Source organism: Berghia stephanieae, chromosome 1, assembly GCF_034508935.2.
Source record: "Berghia stephanieae isolate SIO BIC M18660-M18661 chromosome 1, UCSD_Bste_1.3, whole genome shotgun sequence".
Lineage (NCBI taxonomy): Eukaryota > Metazoa > Mollusca > Gastropoda > Nudibranchia > Aeolidiidae > Berghia > Berghia stephanieae.
This window is the reverse complement of record NC_088360.1, coordinates 890,534-917,733: the sequence shown is the minus strand read 5'-3', so window position 1 is coordinate 917,733 and position 27,200 is coordinate 890,534. Positions and strand designations below refer to the sequence as shown.

The following is a 27,200-nucleotide window of genomic DNA, read 5'->3' as shown; positions in this document are numbered from 1 at the left end:
TTAATTGTATATTATCCGACACTTTCCTGCACAAGCAACATTCAATTAAAAAAGGATCTGTACAATTTTCTTTCTTTTTTATCTGGATTTCAGGGCAAGCTACGTATCAACCAGGTTTACAGTATTTCTACCATATGAATTGTTAACAATATGTAGTAGAATAAATAACATTTGGATTTAGGGGGTCATAAGACCATTTAATTCCCTGATAAAACTGGTGGTAATGTTGTAGCCACATATTCAAATATTCATAAATTTCAAATATTATTATCACAACGTGGCCCATATCCAATTCTTTGTAAAATGCAAAGCATTTTCCCCCTCATTCCTAGTCTGGTGTTAAAATCATCTTTAAAATAAAGTATAAGGGTTAAGACAAAAGAAGGGAGGAAGGAAAGATATAGGGTGAGGAGGACAGAGAATAAAGCCCATACTTTGACTGTGCTGTTGATTTAAGCAGCTCTTCATTGTAAACAGTTCGGATCTGATCATTTGCAAGCTCCAGGGGTAGTTTGCCATCTTTGTTCTGAATACCTGGATCTGCTCCACCTGCCAGCAATGCTCTGACTTTATCAACTTTTCCATTCTGTCAATATAAAACAAGATTGCTTTAGAAAGTTATATTCGACTTGTACAAAGGTTAATACAGACAACACTCATCATATGTAATACAAAACCGAAAAGTTTGCCTGTCAATCACACTTGATTGTAAAAACAATAAATGACTATGATGAAGACCTTTTCCATTAAACTTTAAAGTGTCTGAAATGAGCTAATCAAATAACCAGAGCATTAGGTAAATTATAAGCCTTGTTTAACAAAACTTAGTTGGATCAAGGTAGGCTGTCTTTCAATCATTCTCTATTCCAAATGCGCATATTGCACAATCAGCATATTCGATTTTCAAAATTTCACTTGTTGATATTTCTCTCTATATATTTATGTATATGGAATTTATCACAATTTTGTAGTCTTATTTTTTTTGGGTAAATTCCGAATACTTTGCTCCATTGCTGTTGTCAGCATGGCGAGAACTCTCTGTATAATATTTATACCATAATATGATAAAAAATATAAAGATATACAAATGAATACATATATACACAAACACACACAAATAATATATGATCCGGGTTGAGAATGACTGGTCACAAAAATGGAAGAAATTTTTCAGCGCACAGATCATGGCCCATCCATGCGACTATAGCCTACAAATTTGAATTTCATTAAAATTTACAGAGATGCAATCCAAAAAGTGTCGTGCAGCAATTTCTGACACCACTTGGAGAACATGCAAAAGTTGAAAGAGTAATTACAACATAATAAATCTTATCTACATTGAGAATGGTACCATGTGATAGTAGCAGTTGTAATTGTGGTGGTGGTAGGGATGGTAATGTGGTGGTGGTTGAAGTGGTAGGGATGATGATGTGGTGGTGGTTGTAGTAGTAGGGATGATGATGTGGTGGTGGTTGTAGTAGTGGTGGTGGTAGGGATAGTGATGTGGTGGTGGCAGTTCTGGTGGTGATAGGGATGATGATGTGGTGGTTGTAGTAGCATTGGTGGTAGGGATGATGATGTGGTGGTTGTAGTGTAGTAATGGTGGTGGTAGGGATGATGATGATGTGGTGGTGGTGGTTGTAGGAGTAATGTTAGTAAGGATGATGATGTGGTGGCGGTTGTAATAGTAATGGTGGTAGGGATGGTGATGAGGTGGTGGTGGTAGTTGTAGTAGTGGTGGTTGTAGGGATGATGATGATGTGGTGGTGTTAGGGATGATGATGTTGTGGTGGTTATTGTAGTGGTGGTGGTAGAGATGATGATGTGGTGGTGGTTGTAGTAGTAGTGGTAGGGATGATGATTATGTCGTAGTGGTAGGGATGGTGATGATGTCGTGGTGGTAGTTGTGCAGTGGTGGTAATCATAATGTTGTGGTGGTTGTAATAGTGGTGGTGGTTCTAGTAGTGGTGGCCAAATGGATGATTATGTGGTGGTAGTTTTAATAGTAGTAGTGGTGGTAGGGATGGTGATGTGGTTGTAGTATTAGTGGTGGTCGGGATGATGATGTGGTGGTGGTGGTTGTAGTAATAGTGGTGGTAGGGATGATGATGTGGTGGTGGTTGTTGTAGTAGGGATGATGATATGGTGGTGGTTGTAGCAATGGTGGTGGTGGTTGCAGTAGTAGTGGTGGCAGGGATGATGATGTGGTGGTGGTTGTAGTTGTAGTAGTAGTGGAGGTAGGGATGATGATGTGGTGGTGGATGTAGTAGTAGTGGTGATGGTAGAGATGATGATGTGGTGGTGGTAGAGATGATGATGATGATGTGATGGTTGTAGCAGTGGTGGTGGTAGGAGTCACAAAGGGAAATTATCAATGTGGCATTTTACCATCCCACAAACACTACAATGTATTAAATGGATTCTCACGGAATACTCCCTCGTGATGAAGACGCAAACTTCACACTTCTATGTGAACTTGCTCAAATTCCGCCAATATCGGACAACGAAAACTATATGTGAACATCTGGCAGACCCGCCCACGACCCTATTTTCAAAACAAAGTCTCATATCCTTATAAAAACCTGTCACTTAAACAAGACATTCTCTCCAACAAAAACATCGTCACGAACAGAAATGTTTTATCATGATTCAGTGGTGTGATATTATTCATTTATAAGGGGTGAGTAAATTACATTGAGTTAACTTTCTTAAATTTCTTTCTAATCTAATATCTGTATCAAAAGCTTTTTCTGCATACTTTACATCTCTATTTCTATGAGGTTGATATGCATGGATATCATTATGACTTTGCTACATGTAATGTGAACATGATTACATTACCACGGTTTCACTAGTTTGATTATATAGCGCAGACCAGTACACCTTGAGGCCAGAGTACCCATCAGTTATTTATTTCATGCTAACTGGGCATTAGCATGATAAAGATATATATATATTTATTATTATATATATTAATAACCCTGTCTGAGGGCGCTCCAGTCCGAACATAGGCCTAAGAAGATTAACACCGAAAAATCTGATGGCCTGTTTGTGTGTTGTATTTATATCAAACCAGATTTCTATCCCTGCCTGGTTTGGCCATAGGAAGAGCTGGCCAACCTCACACCGGTTCCTCAAACAGCACCCTTACAACCTGAAGCACAGAGACAGTGAGTTCAGTAAGGACCTCACCTGCTAACAAGTTAAGAAACACAATAAAAAGATATTGTGGTTTTGTTTGTTTTATCCTTTGTTAGTGCCCAAAGATGAATAATAAACAAAAACATGTAAACATGTACAATTTAAAACAGAATAAATCCGACTTACTTTTCTTGTCAGTTATAAGTGGGACTGGAATTGTTTACTCACTACTTTATTGTTTTGTGAAGATTATATCCGTAGACAGCTGTGCGAGCCAATAATCATTGCTGTTAAATAATTCCATGTAATATGTAACGGAGAAATCATAGGATTTGCAGACCTCTATAATTTAATTCTAATTAACAGGGCGATTCTGTGAGTGCGGGAGCTGACAATGTAATTAAAACGCTTGTGTGGTGTGGAGATTATTACATAAGTTTCTTAAATTTTAAAAATTTAATCTCCACCTTAAATACCATATTATAGTAGGGATGGTAATGTGGTGGTGGTAGTTGCAGTAGCGGTGTTAGGGATGATAATGTGGTGGTTGTAGTTGTGGTGGTGGCAGGGATGATGATGTGGTGGTGACTGTAGTAGTGGTGGTCATATGGATGTGGTAATGGCTGTGGTAGCAATGGTGGTAGGAATGGTGATATGGTGGTTGTATTAGTAGTGGTAGGTGAGATGGTGATGTGGTTGTAGTTGTAACAATGGTGGTGGTAGGGATGATGATGATGTGTTGGTGGTTGTAGTAGGGGTGGTGGTAGTGATGAAAATGTGGTGGTGGTTGCAGTAGTAGTGGTGGTGATAAAGTTGGTGATGTGGTCGTGGGATTTGGTGGATTTAGTAGTAATGTTGGTTGTAGTGATGGTGTTGTAATATTAATGGTGGTAGGGATGTTGATGTAGTGGTTGTGGTAACTCTTGTTTTGTCACAGAAAAATTTGAAAAAGGCAGAGTTGTGATGGTGATGAGTGGAGATGAACCACCATTTAGGTGGAAGATTCTCAGCACTGTATGATAAACAAAAAAAATAATTAATTTTTTTTTTTTTAAATATGGAAGTAAAATACTATGGACTATAATAGGTTAAAAGTTAAAGATACAAATGTGAAGATTGGTATAGTCTTTCTTTTTTTATAAAAACCTTATGTGTTCACCTCTTTGGGAAAATGTGTAGACATCTCACTGATTGGTCAAACTGAGTAACGTAAATGTCAAGCACAACTGGACAACGAGGTAGAAAAAAAACTTAAATAAATGACTTTTTTCTTCCGCTTTTGAGAAGATCATATCCTGCATCATAGGCTGAGCGGTAAAATCAACACACAAGTCCTTGTATCATTGAGTAATACACTTTAAATACACAATACCCCTTTAACTAATGTGGATATGAGTGCATGAAAACAGACTGCAATGGAAATTGTAAGTATGCTAGTAAAGAAATAAAAAAAAAGGAAGTACAACAGTCCACATTCTATATGAAATGAAAAACTGGTTCCATGTGGCCTCCTTGCAGAAAAAAAGAAGAAAAGAGGAAGTTTGAATGCACCGAGGAATGTTCGTAATTATTTTTAATGTAATTAAGGTTGATCAGATTTCTGTAATTTGGTTGGAAATATAATGTAAGATACAAGCATAACAAACCTTTGTAGCATAATGCAAGAAGGTACCCAAATCTGTGTGGTCACCATTCAAAACTTTTTGTAAAGTTTCAGTATCTTCTGGAGTATACAAATAAACAAAAAGAATATCGAAAGTGAAACATTTAGATAGTTAATATATAGTATAATCTAACATTCACTTACACTGTGTTGGTGGCATGGAGTGAAAATTCTAACTGAATTTGAGTTTGATTCTGATTGTATTTGCCAGAATTTGTTTCACTCCTCCTACGCAACAGACCATTTCAAAGGTCAAAAAGAAGCACAAAATGAATTTTAGAGTAATATATTAAGACGTGAGAGCTCCAGCGGATACAAGATCTTCTTTCTTTTTAAAAAAAAAAGTTCAAAATCAATCAGAACATTCAGGAATACTTTTATCAAACTATAAAATATCACATTTGTAAACAATCTCTTTATTTATAATATATAATACAATTACACACACACACACATATATATATATAATATATATATATATATATATATATATATATATATATATATATATTGTGTATATATATATATTTTGGTATATATATATATATATATATTATATGATATATGTGTGTGTGTGTATATATATATATATATATATATATATATAATATATATATATATATATATATATATTAAAGGCCTTGCGTTTTTATTTTCATTTATTACGAAACTAGAAAATTATATTTTCTTACTGCTATTACGAAGCTCTGCCAACACCGAACAAATTACATCTGTTCTCTCTGTGTCGATTGCAGTCAAAATATTACTTGCGATACACTTCACATCATCGGCCATTATCATTCAACTGTTAAGGATCGTATCTTGACTCAATAATGCTAATAACTAATAATTACAAAATTGTTAGGGATATATTATGAAATATCTATAATGGTGATATCTCTAGAGACTGAGATAGAATTTCACAGGTTGGTACACGGTCCTTTAGTTATCTGCAGGTTTCCAACAAAAACTGAAATTTGCATCTACTTTCGAGATAATGGCATTTGAAGTCAACAATGTATTAGAGAAGAAAAATACATCAAACTCCAAATATTATGAGAAATTTATTATTTCAAAAAGATGTTTAGTGCTTCTAATTTGATGGCAGATGAGCTGAGCAGCAAAATGTTTTCCATGTTTTGATTTTCATTTTAATTGCCTCAAAGGGTACGTACTAAAGATTCAATAAATCATATATATCTAGACTTTTTTTTTTTTAATTGCAATAAGGAGTCTTTCCTATTGACACAATGGGTCAAAACATCGTTTTGAAAAGGAAATGTCAACACGTCACCGGTGATCCCTTAGAATGAAAAAAGAAAAGGATAGACAGGCATTGAAGCGGTAACCCGGAAGTTTACATTAACGCATTACTTTCATTTTCGATGTTGGGGGAGACTACTCTCAAATTTACATTTTCACAACATTGTACCAAGACTGTATGGCTTATATTTCTCAATGTGTGACCTTTGCCAGAGGATTTCAAATTCATTATAAATAGAAGTTCACATAAACATACAGGACAAAAGTACATGAATTGCCAACAGTTTAGTTCCGCTTGTTAGAGTTGGGTTTTTTTCTTTTTGAAGAGATTCCTGCTTTTCCTAGTTGAAGACTTGAAATTGAAAGAGATCTCAATCATTGATCAATCATATTCACTCCACACATCGACGATCGATCTGTCTAGTGGTGGCTAGTGTCGTGTCCAGTCCAATGAGTCTAACAATGAGCACAATGTTATTTCGTAATGTTATAAACAAGAAGGTTCCAAATTTGTTGGGAAACACGTTGATACGCTTACTATCTGCAAGCGCTGGAAAAGTTAATTTCGATGAACTTGTTAAAGGGAAGCCAATTGTTGTCTTCATGAAGGGTACGCCCGACGCCCCAAGATGTGGATTTAGTAATGCAGTCTGTCAGATCCTCAAATTCCATGGTGTCGATGACTTCAAATCCTACGATGTTTTGTCTGATGAGGATATCAGATCAGGTAATTTAGAAAGCATATATGATAGGCTGTCATTATTCTCCGCCGGGCGGAAAATAATTCTTCTTTTTATTTTCCGCCGGGAGGAGAATAACAAATTTGGTTATTTTCCGCCGGGTTTTTCAAGTTGATCTTTGAGACTTAGCGGACTCCCATATTCTGACCTTCGTGGTGTAGTGTAAATAATCTGGTCGTTATTTGCCCCCCCCCCCCCCCCCCCTTGCGTTATTATTAGGCTAGGGAATCAGTGGGTGATAGCGGTGGCGGTAGACGGTAGGGAACCAGTGGGTGATAGCGGTAGATAATCAGTGGGTGATTAACGAGTAGATTTGAGACACACTTCAAGCCCGCCGGATAAAAATAATTTGGAGAGTGAAGGAAGTTGACTTAACTCTGCTCTTTCCAACTGCTAGTTGTGTGATTAGTTCTCACTAGAGTCGCTCAATCAGACTACAAACGTTAAAGGTTACACATCGTTTCGTGGGGACTCAGCGGGTACTCTACTAGAGAGCTGCGCCGGTGTTACCAATACTTAGCTTCTATACCAGGATAAATCATTCGTTTGGACCGAAAAATAAATAAAAAACTTACCGCTTACCGTCAAAAGCAGTTTAGATTTGAAGATGCATTTGTTTTCTATCAAAAAACATTCGGTAATGGACAATCCTTGATGAATTTCAAAAGTTGTGTTGAAATTATATCCTAATTGTTTTCATGATTAATTCCTCGCGAAATCGTGTGGGTATCGTTTCTGTTATCAAGGTACCGCCTAGCCAGGCAGGGTTGCCAGATCATTTTTGAGTAAGAGACCAAACTAGCTATAGCAAGAGGCCAGATTCCTCGGCAGGAGCCCAAATACCACCAAACCCACCTTAGCCTCGCGAAAACTCTTTAGATTTGTTAAACAATTTAGATAGGATAAGGAAAATTCGTATATATAGAAGCATTAGCAAATGCAATCTGTGGCGTTAGCACGTGTTGCATTTAGATATTTAGATTGCCAAATAAAATAAGTTTTACCGGTACCAGAGTAAAACGATATAACGGGGAAAGTCAGAGGAAGCCAAAAAGTTGGTTACAGGAGGCCAAGTGGCCAAACCAAATTTTGGGAGGCCAAATGGCTTGGGAAAAGGCCAAATTTCTCAAATTTGGCCACCAGGAGGCCAAACTAGCAACCCTGGCCCCAGGTTTTTAAAAAAGTTTATTGGGAAAAGATACGGAACAAAGTGTCCATAGATAGGTATGCAATTTGGTGCATTAGTGCAGTAAAAAGGCCTTTTTTTCTTTTATTCAATAAACTTGACTGCTGGTGGACCCTAGGCCTCTCTACAAGTCCAAGAAATAATACTCACTTTTTCTCTGCTCCAACGAAAATATCTACCCCCTACCGGTCTAATTATTTGTAGCAGACGACAAATTTCTCAAAACGGTCACGTGACACTGTAAAAACAACACAGGAAGTCCATGAAAGCTTATTTACGGCATTTCCTTTGAACCGTGTAAACAACAAAATTTCGTTTTCATTCGACTCAACGGGTCAGATTGGCCGGTATTTTTTAACGAACTAAAGTTCTGAAAAATCAAAATGTTTCTTAGAAAGGTGAAAGATGCTAGTTTTTGAAACAGAGGTAGGTTTTTAAAAAAAATCTTTATATTTTACGTGAATGCATGCTCAAGGCGAGTTGGACGTGCAGCGGAGGTTGGTAGGCCAAAGGCCCACCTCTCTATGTGTCAAACATCCCCCCCCCCCCCCTCCCAGTAGTGCGGGGCGGTCCTTGGCAAGCTTAAGGACCACGGTCCTACGGTCCTTGGGAAATGAAGACCGCAAGGACCGGTCCTCTAGGACCGGTCCTTTTCGACATTGAACATTCCTGAGAGACTGTTGGAAATTCGAACCGGTTTGACCTTTGAGAGCGTGGGATCGTTCATTCTTGAACCGTTAAAGACCGCTACACGATGAAAACCGTGGCCTACAGGAGTAAAACACACGGAGTAGTCACACTCATTTCAAATTGTAACCTAATTAGAGAAGAGGGGTGATGCCTTCTTTATTTGCTCACCGTACTTCCTTGTTAGTTCGATAATTTAATAAAATTTGAAATTTATCCCCATTAACGGAGATAATGGCATCGCCCAAGGCGTTGATCGAGTTGTTCGTGGCGTTGATAGACACACGCAACTCCTACCCCCCCCCCCCCCCCCCACCACACACACACACATTAGAGGGCAGCAAGCATTGAAGAGTTAGAGAGAGACGTGAAGTTATAATAAGAGGGGGTGGATGAGGTGATAAGAGGGGTCGATGGTGACTTTTCGTCAGATCTAACAAACTCAGCTACCCATTCATTGCTGAGTAGACAGGGATTCAGAAAAAAAATCGACTGCACCCGGGATCGATCTCTGGCCCTTTGCGTATAAAGAGAGTGCTCTATCAACTGAGCTATCGGGGTCCCCAAATATTCTATTGGACTTTTTAAAATTCAGACGTTATAACTGGGTTTTTTGGAAGGAAGAAACTAATGAAACTCATATTATTTGATTAGTAAAAACACCAAACGAAATTTTAATATTATTGTATTATTTTAAATGACAACACTGCGATAGAAAGGAGTGGTGACAAGAGATGGACAAAAGAAAACAAAAAATCGGATTTGCTACTTGCTAGGTTCGACACACACACACACACACACACACACACACACACACACACACAAACACACACATCTTTTGTAGTCACATACATTTCAAACAATAACCCATTAGAGAAGAGGGGTCATGCCTTCACCATAGATCATTGTCATTGCGATCATTATGGTGTAGTAAATTTTGAAATTTACCCCGTATAATGGAATCGTCCAAGGCGTGCGCCTCCTGTTCCCCCCATCTCACACACGAAAGGGCGGTTTGGGAAGTGGAGGTTGGTGGTCGTCTGCCTGTATGGTCGTCTGTGTCGTTTAGTGTATGGCAAAGGGGGGTGGGTGCGATTAATTAAGTGGGATGGGTGGTGATTGGTGGAAGATAGGCAACCGAAGCAACGAATCGCTGGGGAAAGTAGTAGGCTATGGCGCGAGACCGTAGGACCGTGGTCCTTGCAAGGACCGCCCCGCACTAGTTGAAAGGTGATAAGAAGTGAGGACCGCCGCCGATCTTCCCCTCTGGGACCGGTCTTCGGTTCACAGCTAAAAGACCGTCGGACCGCGGTCCGGACCGGTCTTCAGCACGGCACTACCTCCCAGTCATGGGAAGGTTGCAGTGGCCTTTAGTAATAGAGCAGGCGGTAGGGACTCAAAGGCTAATAATAATATGCAGGATGGTGGTTAATAGGGCTGGTGGTAGAGACTGTGGACAACGGGGCTGGTGGTAGGGACTCAGTCGCTAATAGAGCTGGTAGTAGGGACTCAAGTGGATAATAACAATAGGGCTGATGGATAGGACTCAGTGGCTGATAGAGCTGATTATAAGGACTCAATGGCTAATAGGGTTGGTGGTAGGGACTAAGTGGACAATAGGGCTGGTGGTAGGGACTCAGTAGCCAATAGGGCCGGTGGTAGGGGCTCATTGGCTAATAGAGCTGGCGGTAGAGACTCAGTGGACAATAGGTGGTAGGGACTCAGTAGCCAATAGGGCTGGTGGTAGGGACTCAGTAGCCAATAGGGCTGGTGGTAGAGACTCAGTAGCCAATAGGGCTGGTGGTAGGGACTCAGTGGCTAATAGGGCTGGTGGTAGGGACTCACTGGCCAATAGGGCTGGTGGTAGAGACTCAGTAGCCAATAGGGCTGGTGGAAGGGACTCAGTGGCTAATAGCGCTGGTGGTAGGGACTCAGTGGCTAATAGAGCTGGCGGTAGGGACTCAGTGGCCAATAGGGCTGGTGGTAAGGACTCAGTGGCCAATAGGGCTGGTGATAGGGACTCAGTAGCCAATATTGCTAGTGGTAAGGACTCAGTGGCTAACAGGGCTGGTGGTAAGGACTCAGTGGCTAATAGGGCTGGTGGTAAGGACTCAGTGGCTAATAGGGCTGGTGGTAAGGACTCAGTGGCTAACAGGGCTAGTGGTATGGACTCAGTGGCTAACAGGGCTAGTGGTATGGACCCAGTGGCTAATAGGGCTGGTGGTAAGGACTCAGTGGCTAATAGGGCTGGTGGTAAGGACTCAGTAGCCAATAGGGCTGGTGATAGGGACTCAGTAGCCAATAGTGCTGGTGGTAAGCACTCAGTGGTTAATAGGGCTGGTGGTAAGGACTCAGTGGCTAATACTAATACTAATAGGGATAGAGGTAGGTACTCAGCAGCTAACAGGGCGAGTGGTATGGACCCAGTGGCTCACAGGACTGGTGCAGTGGTTAATAGGGCTAGAGGTAGGGACTCAGTGGCTAACAGGGCTGGTGGTAGGGCGTTAGTGGCTAATAGCACTGGTGGTAGTGACTCAGTGCGTAATAGTAATAGCCCTGATGATAGGGACTCAAGTCTGTAAGAGCACTGGTGGTAGGGATGCAGTATGTAATACTGTCATGGCAGTTTTTTGCATCGCTTGTTGCCGCAAAAAATGGCAAAAAAATCGCCGATTTGCATTGCGGCCGCAAAATTTGCAATTTTTTGATAAATATAATGGGGACCAGTGATGATAGTCGTCCGCGGAATTCTGGGATTTTAGGATTTTTTCATAAATGTTCCGTTGTTTTTGTCATTCAAACATTTTCTGCTAAGTGATAGTGCAGGGAAAAAAACAATATGCCTTCTATCATTTTTTGACACCTCTACTCAGTTGAATGAATTTTGGTGACATTCCTTTATTTATGACGTTAGGTTCGAGCCTCGCTCAGTGCATAGTTGAGTACTTGGAAAAGGCTCTTTACTCACATTCTCTCACCGTACTCAGGTGTAAAATGAGTACCTGGTCGTTAACAGTGTTGTCTCTGTCCGAAAAAATTGTAATATCGCCTAACAGGCGTCATGTCCTGTCCTATATGTTAAATGTTGCTGTTGACCAGGGACCTCTTGTAAAGTGCTTTAAGCACATTTAGAGGATATTGCGCTGTACTACAGGCGAGTGTCACCAAAGACACTCTTCTTCAAAAAGAAGATACTTTCAACGAATGTGACATTCTGAAACACGCGGATTTGTTTGTATGCCAAAGTTTCGTACAAAACCCAGGGGTGTAGGATTTACAAGAAGGATGAGATCTTGAAACAACTTATGAGTTTGACGCCCCCCCCCCCTCCCCCCCTCCCCCCCCCCCTCCCCCCTCCAATAGACGAAAGTACTGGATAGACCTACCAACCAGCTCCACGAGTAAAAATCTTTGCAAATCCTACAAGTTAATGTCCTTTCATCATTCACTCACTAGTTGGAAACGTTGCTCTTCCAAACGATGTGTACGAGCATGCAATTTTAATATCTAAGTAATGATTCAATTCATTATCTAAAGAGAAGAGATGGAATATAATATGTATGTGATAATATTAGCAATGATTACAAAAGCAAACTCCATGTTAGTGAACTATAACGAAAGAGGGAGAGAAAGAGAGTTAGTACTAGTTATACAAATAATGCTAATCAAATCACTGCAAATGAAAATATTATGAAAATTTACATGACTGGCGATTGTTCTGAAATAATAAAGCATGTTCAGCTTGATATCCTATATGTTTTTGATTGGTTTCTTCCGATTATTCTAGGGACCTGTGATTATGATGTTTTTGCCTATTTTAGCTTAACATTGGGCGATATGCGTCCTCACATGACACTGTATATCAATATGCACATTACCGCTTAAATAGCCCATGTCTATGACAAACAGACGCAAAAACAATATGCGTCCGTTTGTCACACACTGGATACACATCCGAAAGTGCGATGGACGCATAATATTTTTGCGTCTATCTGTCAAAGACATGTGACAGGTCACTGACAATCAATTTTCAATGATGGATTTGGCAAAAGGCCTTTTGGTGAATTACACAGTTGATATAAATATTTTGGTTTTCAAGTTTCATGAATAAAATAACAAAACAAATTATCTTTAATTACCTATTAATTCTTTTAGATTCGAGCCAATAGTTACAATGTTATTAAGTAAAACAGTTTTTTGCGTTTCCTGAAAAAGTAGGTTTTCCCGTTATGCGTCTTTTTCTCATATCACGGCAGATTTTGACCCTTTTGCTGGCTTTATCATTATTCCACCATCAGACCGTTTACTTTTGATACTAGGAAATATCAGTGCACCAGGCCTGTGTAAGATATTAGAATTTTCTTTCAAATGTGACGTGTCACTTTTCTGACATAAATTGGATCTGTTTACATCGGACACATCAGCTTTTGTGTCACATTTTATTCTATTATTTTTCTTTTCAATCGGTGATGAAACGCTGGTTCTCACACTGAAACCTTTCACACCATTTTTGAAGATTTGCAATTGTCTTCAACAGTCGTAACGTCACTTCCTTCCTAATGACTTATGGTAACTTAGTAACACTGGCTCTAAACTATCCGAACAATGGCGGACGCCGTATGAAATATTTCTCCGGCGAGCTTAAACGCGTCTCCAGAGGGAAAAAAAACCCCATCAATTTGATCATGTTTTGACTTTTACACATTCTGATCAAAAGGCATATGAAAAGGGAATGAAAAGTTCTAGCCAGCATGAAGAATAAAAAGTAATGATTTTCTTTGTTTCGAACCAAGATGGCCGCCGTTGCCGGGCTTCGTGACATCAGACTACTGAATGCAATTGAATTATGCATGTAAGCTTTTTTTTTTTTTTTTTTTTGTTATTAAATAATCGCAGTCGGCATTTTGACCTTTTTGCTCAAAAAAAACAAAAACTTCATGTTTGTCATTTAAGGCAGATTATAATGTAGGAGTATAGCTAATTCATTGATATCACTAATCTTTCATAATATCAATCATTCAACAGGTGTGAAAGAGTATACCAATTGGCCAACAATTCCTCAGATCTTCTTCGATGGAGATTTCATTGGTGGATGTGACATCTTATTGGACATGCATAAAAATGGAGAACTCATCGAGGAGCTGCAAAAAATTGGCATTAGGTCAAGGTTGTTGGATGGAGAGCCAGACAACAAACAGTCTTGACAATTTCCACAATGATTTTACGTGTAACATGTTTATTTTTATTTTGAATTTCAGCCTTTGATTATTGATTTTTCACGATTAAACGTATACGTTGATAATTGATATTGACATTGACAGCCAAATTGAAGTTTGTTTGTTTTTTTTTTTTGTTGTTGTTGCTGTTTTTGTTGTGTTTTTTTTTCTTTTTTCTCTCTAAATGCACAATGCATTAATACAGTACATCTTGGATACAGCGACCATAGTTCCAACGCTTTTATTTTACCATTAGATATTTGACACTGCTAAATCCACTTCGCATTCGACGAAGTTCATAACCACACCTCAGCTACACTGCAGAGTGAGGGCAAAACTGGCATTCCAAACTGAATTAGATTTATTAGACACCGGCATTGTCTGATACAATACACATTGCTTTCACTTTCACATTATAATACACGAACAACCAGAGTAGCAGAGTCCCGAATTGGAAATATTTTAATTCTTGTATCAGTTATATTAGCATTTGCCTGGCATGGCGGTTTTTTGCATCGCATGCGGCCGCAAAAAAATCGCAAAATATCACTGATTTGCATTGCGGCCGCAAAATCTGCAATTTTTTTCAAACTTTAACAAATTTTCGAGATTTTGAAAAGAAAAAAAACATTAATAAAAAAAAAAAAAAGACTAATTTTTTTTCTTTTAATTTGATAGCTCGTGTAGAAGTAGAACGTGAAAGATAATTAATCAAGAGTTGTCAGAGTAGTTCATTTTTTACTATCTCATTTTCTTCCTTTTTACTGGCGCTGATATGACCTTACATTTAAGGCAAGCGCCGTGAAACCCTTTAAAACAAACCAATACCTTTCTCTTTAATGAACTAATTATGGGTTTTTAGGAAAATTAATTGCAATTTTTTGCAACTTTTTTTTTTTTTTTTTTTTTTGCAAAATTTGGGATTGTTTTTGTTTTTTTTTTGTTGTTTTTTCTTCAAAAAACCGCCATGTCAGATTTGCCTAAAAATAAATCTTTGAATTTATCGTTATACATGTCTTACGGAATTTTAAGGGAAGCAATACTGAGAGAAATTTTTACAAACCCAATAAGGAACACATTTTGAGTTATCTTCTTAAAAATATCGTTACCTTTCTGAGTAAATAAATCAGGTGACGTGACTGTGACTTCCATTCCTTTAACTCCCTTCCCTCCATCCTACCCCCCCCCCCCCCCAAATCACCATACCTCACCCCCTCTTCCACTTCACGGCCCTTTTTCATGAACGAGGACTGCATTTAGTCATTTACTACTAGTCTCTTGGGCTTAAGACTAGCTAGTCATTAACTAGTCTAGTAAATGACTAGCTAGTCTAAGCCCAAGCGAAGCAATTGTCTTAAAAAATCGGATTTCATGAACGCTTTCTAGTCTCGGACTAGTAAGTCACTTGCCTAGAAGTGGGCGTTGTAAGGAAGGTGACTAATTCAGCTATTTTGTGCGGGTAATATCACCTCTCTACTACATGAAGGCAGGAAAGATACACAAGCCTTACTTACAACGCAAAAGATTTCTAAAGAGGAAATTAGCAACACACGTGATATTGACTGTCGACTGTTATAGACTGCAATGATGTCCATCGTCGACTGTCAATTCTATATTTTTAGGCCACTGGCAGTTTCATTGAGACAACGAACACCGAGATTGAAACTCAAGGAAATTGAACCCCCCCCCCCCCCCCCCCCCCCCCCCCCCCACCAAAAAAAAAACCCAAATGATTACACAAAAGAGAAAGTGTGTTCTGATTAATCACATTATTTCAGTCAATTGCAATGTCAACAGAATAACTAGACTCTATACTTTCCAATCATTTTTTTTTGGACGCAAACCCTTCGATTTCGGAGTATCTTGTACACTCTCAACTCCGAGCCGATAGATTCAGTTTTTTGTTGTTTTTTGTTTTTGTTTTTGTTTTGTTTTTTTGTTTTTTTTTACTCACAAAAATGTGTACTTTCGACGATCTGCCCCAGCGACATCTATATGAAGTCCTAGGTTGAAGATCAATCTTGCGAATTACGAGTATCGATGTGCTTGCAGGGCAATGTAGCAAGCAAGGAAAGCGGGGGGGGGGGGGGGGGTTCCATTCATGTTTAGCAACTTAAGGTAGTAGGTGCAAGGATATATATTTGTACAGTATGTTTGATTTTTTAAAAGTTTAGGATTACAAAACATAATAACTTAGCGGCATATTATCTCCAAGGGATCTGCCATCTTCGAAAGTTTTGTTTGGTGTTAATTTTATATTGCTAATTTATTTTAATAATTCTCATCAGTCCAGAAAATAAAAGTAGATGCTGCTTTTTCTGAAAACGCAAATTTGAGAAGTTTTGAACACAATATTTGAAACGATTTTCCAAGTCACAGAAAAAAAAACCTCAATGAAATAAACAAAACGAGAAAATATACCTTTAACAATGTGGGCTGTTAGGTTGAGTCTTGTTTCTGTTGAATTTTACTTCAGTCGATGTTCAAAGTGGTCCCCATTTCGACTCATACATGCGTTTCACAAAAGTGTCCAAAGTTTGCTGTCAAACCTCAGTAGAAATTTTCTGAATGACACGGTTGATTTCATTATTTAGTTCCATATTTTTTTCAGGTCAATTTTCATAATCTTTACTTTTCAAATATCCCCAGGAAAAGAAGTCCATGGGACCTAAGTCTGGAGAATGACAGTGCGTCTTGAAATTACACAATTACTGAAGTGATCCTGTAAGAAATTGAGAGTTGCGGTAGCTGTTTGAGTTTGAGGCGTGGCCCCATGTTGTTGGAACTATTCTTTATCCACGTTAACTGTTTTCCTTTTTCAAATACTTAATAATTCTTTTGGACAGTTCCTCTACAGATCGATTGAGTTATGCTAAATATGTGTCCATTGTCGTCTTTAAAAAATAAAAAGAATGACCCAATGATGGAAGTGCTGTCTATGAGACACCACACAGTGACTTTTTGGCTGTGTAATGGTCTCATATAATCTGGTCTACCTCTACCCCGGGAGATGTTTGAACGTCGGTTGATGTTGCTATTCAGATAAAGATGAGCTTCATCGGAAAACCATGTGGTGTATCCAGTTGGGATCGTTCTTCATTTTTAAATAAAATTGAAACCAAGCAATCATTTCCATTTGCACTAACTTATCCCTTCGAAGAAGCTCATGTTTTACAGGCTCTACATATGCGGTTATTTTCAAATCCTTTCTCAGTATTGTATGGTCATTCACTCACCCGGCCGGATGGATAGGGGATTTGCGGGATGCAACCTTCACAACACAGTGCCACACATCTGGGACTTTTACTTTTCTGTTAACTCATACAGCGGGTATCTTGTCCATTCTTTGATATTATCCAGACACGTTTTCCTTTGTCTTCCTTTTTCTTTGACCTTCAACCATACCTTGCATGGCTGTCTTGAACAAACGGCCAAACCATGCGTTCCCGTCTTTAAGCCATTGCAAGCAATGGTTCCTGTCTTCCTGCTAGTTTTTTCCACTTCTTCAAGAACCTCCTTATTAGTTTTATATTCCAGATATGACCCTCGTAGGATTTTCCTGTAACTCTTGCTCTCGAACACATTGATTCGCCTAGTTCCGCATTCATTGTCCAGGCTTCACAACCATATGTGTAGTAGCACAGATAAGTAACCTGTACAGTCTAAATGTTGATTGAAAGCTCATCTGGCTTTTCCTAATCTAGCTGAGTCTCGCCATTACCGCAGTCGCCATGCCTATCCTACAATCGTTATATCCTCGCTCAGCAACATTCAAGATATTTGAAGACTGTGCATCACCTCGCTGTTGATTAGAATCTGGGATTTATCTGTGTTGATTTCCATTTGTACTTAGTAGATGCCGCCTGGTTCAGAATGTTGGTTAGAGACTAATTCATGTTCACCGTGCGCGATGAGGTCATTGTCATCAGCAAAGTGTAAGTTATACATATTTCATAGTGGTAGAAGACTGGTGGTTCTGGAAGGTTTCTTGTAGTATTCTTTCTAGGTAAATAATGGTTTGGGAGAGTATCCATGCCTGTCTAACTCAACCCGTTGTTTTGAAAAATGGTCCTAGTTGTCATACAGGACAGTACTGGTGTTGTTCTTATACAGTGCTTCTATTGTTTCTTAGTGTCCCAGAGAGCTTCATGCCAAACCCTGCCACTTTATATAAAGTTGTGGAATAACACTTTTTGGTGCCGTAGGCATTTCTCTGTAACAATTCAAGAATTGAACACCTGCTGGACTGTGCTTCTCCCTGCCCCGAACCCCGCTTGTTCTTCTGCAAGTAGTTTCTTCTGATTCTGACCCATATTTTTCAGCCTCTTTAAGATAATGCGTAACATTATCTAAATGGGATGGGTCATGAGGCTGATTGTTCGGTAATTGCTATACATTTCTTGAAATGGCCCTTTGTTGGTAGATTGTTATTGAGTAGTGCACTCCCTATGTAATAATATGAAAAAGGCACCTCTAACTCAACGAAACCTTTTAGTCCCGGGCTTGCTTAGTCAGCTCACATGAAATCCGACTGCAAATCCGCGTTCATGAAAACGGCCCCAGAGGACAGTAAAACTGGGACTATGGACACCTGTGGGGAGTGAACCCAGAGCTTTATGAGATGAACATGAGAAGTGGACACTAATGGGTACGTACTGAACCCGGAACTATAGGTGGACACAACTGGGAGTTTGACGCAGAACCACGGGTTATGGACACCAGTGAGGAATGATAGATGGACAGTACTTGCGCTTAACCACGACTTACTGTCTCCAGTGGGGAGGGAACCTGGGACTCCGACGAAAGGACGTGAAGACCGGGGGGGGGGGGGGGGGTGAACCCTCGACTATGACTATAGAAGGTGGACACCATTAAGGAGTGATCATGGAATCAAAGGATGTAGACTCCAGTGGGGGAGTGAACCTGTGACTATGGGCATGGGAGGTGAACACAAGTGGGGAATGAACCCGGGATTATGGGAGTTGAACACCAGTGGAGAGTGAACCCTGGGCTATGAATATGAGAGGTGGTGATCACTGAGGAGTGATCCTTGAACCACGGAATATCTAGCATCTGCGTTTGTCGCGGCCACAATTTAGGCAAATCCGCGATTTGTTTTCACTTGAAATTTTTTAATTAAATAAAAAGAGAAGCGAAAAATATATAAAAAATAATAAAGAAGGCAACTTTTCCACTGTAATAAGTGAAACAATTGCGTATGTATTTTTAAACAGTTATGCTTCTATCGAAAAGAGCTCTTTAACCGTCATGCTGTTTGTATTTGTACTGCAATAGATTGCTAATTTCTGATCAGAGGATAAAGATTTTTGTTTGTTTGTTTGTTGCTTTAGGTCTCTTCCAACACAATTGAGGTTATATGAGAGACCGCTGAAACAAAAAAAAAAACAAGCAATCTAACAAAAATAGTACAAATGTCAATCAAAATCATAACCTAAAGATATCATAAGCTAAATTATAAATAACCAAGAACAAACAGGCAGAGGATTTACAGGAAAAAAAATATCCCCTGTCAAAAATACAATCACAAACCAAAGAAGCAGGATAGGCTAGTAAAGAGAAGAAGAAACGACATCACTATCGGATCGTACACCCATGCGAACATCATAGGTATATGATTCAAGGGTGATGCTCCCATCCAACCACCCGCAGAGGATAAAGAGGCGTGGCCCTTGTGTTGCTTCTTTGTGATTGTCAATCGACCCTGGGACTCTGATTGCTAAGTACCAGTGGGGATTGAACTTGAACCAAGGATGACTTAAAATGGACACCCGTGGATATTATACCAAAGATAATGACAGGCCAGTATTAGTATTGAGGGAGGAAGCCCGAGAGACCCGGGAATGTGAACAGTAGTGGGGAATGATTTACGGAATGTTAACAAAGTGAACCAGGGATTAAGGAAGTGATATAGGGATGACAATTCAAGAGACAAAAATTTACTGAACTTTTACGTAAACTCATAGACCAACCCTTTTCTGAGTGCTGAACTCCAGTGAACTGACATTATTCATTATGTAGTTACCTTTTCCGTTTAGCAGATTATTGGAAAATATACTGAGGGTTTATAACATATTGAATTCAGTAAATATACGGAAAATTGACAACCTTATAACAAAAGTGGATAGAAAACTCCGGACTTTGAAATGTGGACAGCAGTGGGGAGTAAAACTGGGGCTGTGGGATGGCGAATGAATTGGAGGCTGCAATATGTAGACTGTAGACAAGTGGGGAGTCAACCGGGACAATAAAATATGCATATATGGACACAAGAGAGGAATGTACTTTACTTTTTGACGTGAACACCCGTGTGAATCCAGGACCATGGGAGTGGGAGGTGGACATCAGCAATGGGGAGTGAACCCGGGTCTTGACTATGGACATCACTAGAGAGTGAACACAGGACCCACTGGTATAGACACCAGTGGGAAATGAACCCAGGACTATGGGAGGTTGACACCAGTTGGGAGTGAGACCAAGGCTATCAGAGGTGGACACCAGTAGGGAGTAAACGAGGCGATGAGAGGTGAACAACAATGTGGAGTCAACAATGGATCATGGGAGGTGGCCATCAGTGGAAAGTAAACCCGGGGCTGTGGGATATGGACACCAGCGGGGAGTGAACCTGGGACTATGGGATGACCTCAAGTGAACTCAGGACTATAGAAAGCAAACACCAGTGACCCGGGGTTATAAGAGGTGGACACCACCTGGCAGTGAACGTGGGACCACCAGATATGGACACCGGTGGAAAGTGAACCCGGGGCAATGAGATTCACCCTGCTGTGGAGTGGGCCACCAGTAGGGAGTGAACCCAGGGCTATGAGAGACGGATGCCATTGGGACATCAGTGGGGAATCAACCTGGGACCACGGGAGGTCGACACCAGTGGGCAATGAACCGGAGACTATAGGAGGTAGACATCAGTGGGGATTGAACACAGGGATTTGAGAGGTGGACACTAGTGGGGAATGAACCAGGGAAACCCGGGACTATAGGAGGTAGACATCAGTGGGGATTGAACAGAGGGACATGAGAGTGGTACACCACTGAGAAGTGAACTCGGAACCATTGGAATATATGCATACCAGTAGGGACTATGGGAGCTCGACAGCAGTGGGGGCGAACCTGGTGCTATTAGAAGTGGACACCCAGAAAGAAAACGCGGAATCACTGGATATGAACTCTAGTGGGAAGTGAGCCAGAGGCTATGACTATGAGAGATGGATAATTAATGACAACTTTTTCGTCATTTTTGTGGGCCAACTTTAGGGCAAACTTAAACCCAGGACTGTGAGATATGGACACCAGAGGAAAGTAAACCTGGGACTATGGGAGGTAGACACCAGTGGGAACAGAATCCAGCAATATGGCAGGTAGACACCAGTGAGGAGTGATCATGGAACCATGGGATATGGACTCCAGTGGGGATTGAACTCTGAAACTATTGGCATTGGTGGTAGAAACCAGTTTGGAGTGAACCCAGGGCGATGAGAGGTCGGCACCCCTGGAGAGGGAACACAGGACCATAGTAATATAGTATATGGCTGATCATGAAATTTGAGGTACCGAGTTCGATCACCTGCCGCTGCGCCGTGTCACCTCGCCTTAGCTCAATTTCGGCGCCGCACTGCGGCTGATGCCTGGGTTATTCCTGTCTTCCCTTGGAATAGACCCTAGAGACAAATTTCCCCTTCTAAATTGAGGGTAGACTTGCCGCAACAGATTTATTGGGGAAAACTTCATAAAATCGTGATTTTTGAAATACAATCATTCCTTTAGTTAATCCCTTTACCTTCAATTACTCCAGTCTCACACCTTTCACTGTCGTGGTAGGTTATTACGAAAATCAACCACAATAATTTTTTTAAAGTTTTGATTGCAAAATTTGGGAATTTGGCTGCATTATCATGGATTTCTTATTCACAGACATATGTACAAGTATGTCAGTGTCAGGTACAAGGCTAATATTTTCACAACAAAGATAATGTTGCTTTACATCACAGTCTTATTAATTTCTGTGAAGAGCAAACGAGACAGATGATGTCTGACAGGTTTGTTTTGTTTGCTTTTTTCTCTCTTGTTTTTAAGGGCTTTACGGCGTTTGAAACACATTAAGGTCATATCAGCGCCAGTAAAAAGGAGGAAAATGGGAAAGTTAAAAGTTCTAGAATTACAATTAAAGCACCCAAGAAAAAGTAAGACAAATTTGTTCAAATAGGAAACAGATGTAGTTTCCAAGAGCACACAATCAAAGTACTTGGAGATCACCTAAAAGTCTCATCCAGACACAAGAACAGGTCCCAGCTAAAAGGATACACTCAAAAATGTTTACAAATCACATATAATAATAATATGTAAACAAAACAATACAGTCCATATCAGAGAGATGATCTACAAGACAAAAAATATCATATCCCAAAACTGTACATTTGACCGTTTCCGTCTCAGCTAGGGTATCCAACCAGGGCCTGGACAAAACCAAGTAATCTCATTTCAAGACAGAAAGCATGTTGGAAAACAGATATAGGGAGGATAGAAGACAGTAAGTGCCTCCCTGCCCGCTATGGGATGTGAGGAACCCCACCCAGATGTCTGAAAAGAATAGGCCTACTGGAAAACAGGCTGTCTAGTATAATGTATTGCTATCACTAACCCAAACCCTCAGACTGAAATCAGACCATGTTTGAATTCAAGGTATTGCACCCAACACCAAAGTAGAGCGACACACTGCATTATTTAGAGTATTAAAAGAAACAAAGCGCAAAGCAATGGTGCTCGCTATATTTCACTTTTGGGGTCATTTCCGCCCTTTGAAAAGAAAGATGACAAAACATGACAGATAGGTTTAGTGTCCACTCATCAAGTCACAGACACCAAACTAAAAGTAAGGCAATGGGGGAATACCTCACCAGTGTAGATCCCAACAACAACCAAACCCGCCATGTGTCTTTATCGTAGTATGCCCATCTCCCCAACCCTTACTATCTCCATCCTTAAAGTGATAGAATAAGACATCCCCTCAAAGCTGCTACAGACCAACATGATAGCAGCAAGATTAGATATTGAATGGCACACAACAGTGGACTTCAAATTAAAGACCATAAGTCACAATGCCAAAGGGATAGAGGATCAATGCTCATTATGTTACACCCAGGAGCCATTACAAATGGCACAAAAATAAAATATTAAGGGTTCTGAAATATATTTTTTTAAAAACAAAAAAACAGATCCAAGTAAGGGAGAAAATAAGAACCCATTCTTATGAGACCTAAAAAACAAATATTAAAACAACAGTGTGAACTCAGTGAACCTTCAATGTAACTAACAACTGATCCATGGCTCTGTCAACCTCACTGTGTATGAGATATATCTCTACAAAATTTCGGCTGGCCTAAGTGGCCAAAGCCAAACAAGCAAAAATTTAATAAAGGAACAATTTTGCCCTCATGAAATCATCAGAGCTCAAAACCCTAAAAAACATCCTTCCCAAAAACCAAATAAATACACTCAACAGCTCAATAGTTATTAAGACTGATCAAATAATCATTTAATCAGCAGAGAGCACCTTCATCTCTGTCAATCTCACGATACACACAGCTACTCAGTCACAAGCATTCTCCAATACCACGCCCTTTCAAACAATCATTCAACTCAATTACAACCCCACAATGATAAATGAATGAATGACTTGATTAAAGTGATAATTTTTGTACAAAAGCTTTACTGTAAACCAAATATGGACAAGTAATGCCCAATACTGGACTGTTTAACAAGTGACAACGGATCTGTGTATGAAAGACGAGCACAGTTCTTGTGTAATGTCAATGTCCTGTGATCACAACACTTGTATATCAGATCCATCATAATTTAAATAAAAGCTAGACCTATTTTTAAAATGTCTATCCTGATTTGAAGAGCAAAAGAGCCACCTGTCCCAAATAGAAATAAATGAAGTGCTTTGTTTCATGAGTGACGTAGCTGCCAAAGTTACGTCCAACAATGCAATGCCATGTGGGGTTGTATTTCTTGTCAAACTCTTTCTTGATGAAAGCAGCAATATCTTTCTCAATGTTGTATTTTTCTAAGGCCTGGGTTGCACAATCAACAGCATCCTGTTGCATGTCCTCAGACATATCAGCATTCTTGATTACAGCTTTCCTCTCAGACATGATTGGACTGTTGACAAAAATAAAGAGAGACAATTTTATTGCAGTGCTAAAATTGAAATAATATAAATAAGTGTGTTAATTCAGTATTCAGGCCCTACATGAGGACAACAATCTTGACTATGACGGCCAAAAAGATACCCCTCACAAGTCAAGCAACATGCCGGTGATGGAATTGGTCACGAGAAAATGGTCTCCAATCAGCCTTACATAGGCTCAATTGACTAGGGTAAAAGAAAAATCAGCATATATGCAATGATGGTTAAAGGCAAGAGTAAAAACTCACAGACGCAACATTAGGCTAAGCTGCTGATTTTAATTGAAGTTAATAGAAGTTGAATAAAACTATCAAGTTAACGAGAATATTTATATTTTCAATTACGAAATTTAAGGAGATCAGGGGCTTGGTTTGAGAATTAACAATACTGTTGATTCCTTTTCAAAATTGAGACTCAAATTGAAATGGAAATCTTAATCTTACAACTCCAAATGGAATAGAAGCACATGAATATGAATAAGAGCAAGAAGAAAAATCTATGCTCTTTATTTTGAAACAGCAGGTACAATGTTTAATTCAAAACTGTAATACAACAAGCAAGAGCTCTTTTTTTTTCAAATTAAGGCATAAACACAATAATGGTGAGCCGTGAAAGCTAACAGTCAGAGTGCTTCCATTTTCATTACTTTTCAGAACTATTCACCATTTCATCCAAACGGCTTCATATTATTTTCGATGACTTCACATTTGGGGGAAATAAGTGTACTTTATTCAAAATGTCACATCGAGAATAAATTGATAAGCTCATAAAACTGGATGCCACGGTCATCAAAATCACATCATAAACCCCATATCTAAATTTCAATTTAAGACAATCCGTATCTCTACTCCTCTAACCATGCATGAATTGGCCACTTAAAAAGTCATACTAAATACCCCAATGGAAATAATTTTAATACGAGAGTAGGCGAAAATGGTTGCATGAAGATGGAGACATTTAATCATGTTCAGGAAAACCTCTTAATAATTTGAGCAGTAGGCACAGTTAAGTAAATTCTAATTAAGACAGGGGCGAGAGCGAGATCAAATTGTCACATATTCACTGCAAACAAAAATAAGTGAATGCATTGAAAGGGAGCGCATTGAAACGCTGGCAGTTTGTGATATTATAATCTTCAAAGGCTGCTGATACTGATACATTCACCTGTTAGCAAAAGTAATGAGACCAAAAAAAAAAAAAAATGATGGCCTTGGCCTCTCTCTCTCACATTGTGTAATTAATTAGTAATGTTTTAATGTATCGGTAGACGATATTTATTTGCACGGATTTAGATTGTCAGACATGTATTCTCTAATAAGCCCACGTTGATAGCAATTAATCTATACTCTCAGAATTGTTAAAGAAACGGTAACTATGGCTATGGCATGGTAGCAACGAGAGAGCGGAAGTAGACATTGATAGAGATGAAATGGGGCAGGAGGGGGGTCGCATACACAAGAAAAACAATATCGAGGGCATAAATTCGTACCTTGTGAGATTGTTGCTAGGATGAAATCAATTCCCATATTTTGATTTATTGGTCAATATTGTTAGTAAAATTACCATTCACATGAACATGCACTTCAAAAAAAAAAAAACATAAACTTCTAAACAACGTTATTGCCGGTGGCCGGTGGAAGTGGAAAGAAAAGTCCTCTCATAAAGTTACGATACATAGATAAAATTACCTTTCTAAATAAAGTTTTATATAATCACAATCTTCTGTTTGATTACTTACAGTATGCGTCTTTCAGTGTTGTCAAATTCACAGGTGGTTGTTACCTTCTCTTGGTCTACTAGCTTTTGAAGTGAATGTAAAAGTAAAGAGCAAATTTATTATAATTCTCTGTGGAATCAGTTGCCGGGTGACGAAAATAGCACTTCCGTTTGTCGATTGGATGATTACTCCCTACCATTCCATGGCCCATAATGCAGTTCGTTTTAAAGACTTAGTTACGGCGTCCTTAGCAGCGAAAAATACGGTCACTGAAAAGGGTTCGTCCATGTCTGTGTCAACAGGAACAGAGCTGCTAATCGATAGATCTTAATCTTAATGCAAATTACAAGAGGGAGAGAGCGAGATCTTAAAATGAGATTGTATTACCAAATAAACGTAAAAATATTTCAAAGTTTATAAAAAACGATAAACAAACAAATGGAATGAATAAGAATAGAAATGGAAAGAAAGATAAATAAATTTGAAACTTTAGATTCTAGCAAAATTTATTTATTTATTTATAACAAAAAAGCGTGCACCAAATAGACTACGTCTGGCATAATGAAGAGATGTGACTATAAATCAATATATATTTTTTAACCGACCCCCCCCCCCCCCACACACACACACACACACACACACACATACACACACATATACACACACCCACACACAAAACAAAACAAAACAAAACAAAAAAAAAAAAAAAAAACCAGAAAGGGTGTTCTGATGAATCACATTATTTCAGTCAGTTGCCAGCAGAATAACTTTTGTCTCCACCACATCTACATTCGAATTGGGTTCTATGTTGTTTGTTTGTTGTTGTTTTTTTTTTTTTTTTTTTTTTTTTTTTTTTTTTTTTGTTTTGTTTTGTTTGTTTTGTTTTTTTTTTTGTTTGTTTTGTTTTGTTTGTTTTTTTTTTTGTTTTTGTTTTTGTTTTGTTTTGGTTTTTTTTTGTTGTTTTTTTTTTGTGTGTGTTGTTGTTCTTTGAAGCTAACCCTTTCACTTTGGGTCTCCGTTCACTCGCAACTCATCAACACTAATATCATTATTACCTCTGGGACATTCTGTGGCAGAGTCTGAAACTTCACTGTTCAAATTAATACTCATGCTCTATACATTGTACATTATTTTAGGAAATGGTATTATGTCAATGAATATGTTACCCTTGTTACATTATCATGTATATTTCCCGAAATTAACAATTTTGATATGTATGTATGTATTTTTGTATGTACATATGTATGTATGTATGTATGTATGTATGATGTATGTATGTATGTATGTATGTATGTATGTATGTATGTATGTATGTATGTATGTATGTATGTATGTATGTATGTATGTATGTATGTGTGTGTG

The 27,200-nt window shown here is 39.0% G+C and overlaps 2 protein-coding genes and 1 pseudogene across 3 annotated transcripts in view; 1 reads left to right on the top strand and 2 right to left on the bottom strand.

Annotated features, from left to right (window-relative positions):
• LOC144965959 (uncharacterized) overlaps positions 1–6,163 on the bottom strand; it is a 47,192-nt gene extending 41,029 nt beyond the window's left edge. The window contains exons 1-3 of the mRNA XM_078901868.1: positions 5,497–6,163; positions 4,788–4,864; positions 435–586 (exon numbers count right to left, since the gene is read on the bottom strand). Of these exons, the coding sequence (XP_078757994.1) occupies positions 435–586; positions 4,788–4,864; positions 5,497–5,605 (338 nt within the window). The 5' untranslated portion in view covers positions 5,606–6,163. The remainder of the gene's footprint in view (positions 1–434; positions 587–4,787; positions 4,865–5,496) is intronic.
• A 76-nt stretch (positions 6,164–6,239) lies between these two features.
• Positions 6,240–14,006, top strand: LOC144965962 (glutaredoxin-related protein 5, mitochondrial-like). The gene is made up of 2 exons (XM_078901881.1): positions 6,240–6,794; positions 13,706–14,006. The coding sequence occupies exons 1-2, from the start codon at positions 6,518–6,520 to the stop codon at positions 13,882–13,884; spliced, it is 456 nt and encodes a 151-aa protein (XP_078758007.1). The 5' UTR covers positions 6,240–6,517; the 3' UTR covers positions 13,885–14,006.
• Positions 14,007–23,618: 9,612 nt separating this feature from the next.
• On the bottom strand, positions 23,619–25,997 carry LOC144965955 (dynein light chain 2, cytoplasmic pseudogene; annotated as a pseudogene). The gene is made up of 2 exons (XR_013644131.1): positions 25,860–25,997; positions 23,619–24,093 (listed from the first exon to the last, which is right to left on the bottom strand). The product of XR_013644131.1 is annotated as a dynein light chain 2, cytoplasmic pseudogene (transcript).
• Between the last annotated feature and the right edge of the window lie 1,203 nt (positions 25,998–27,200).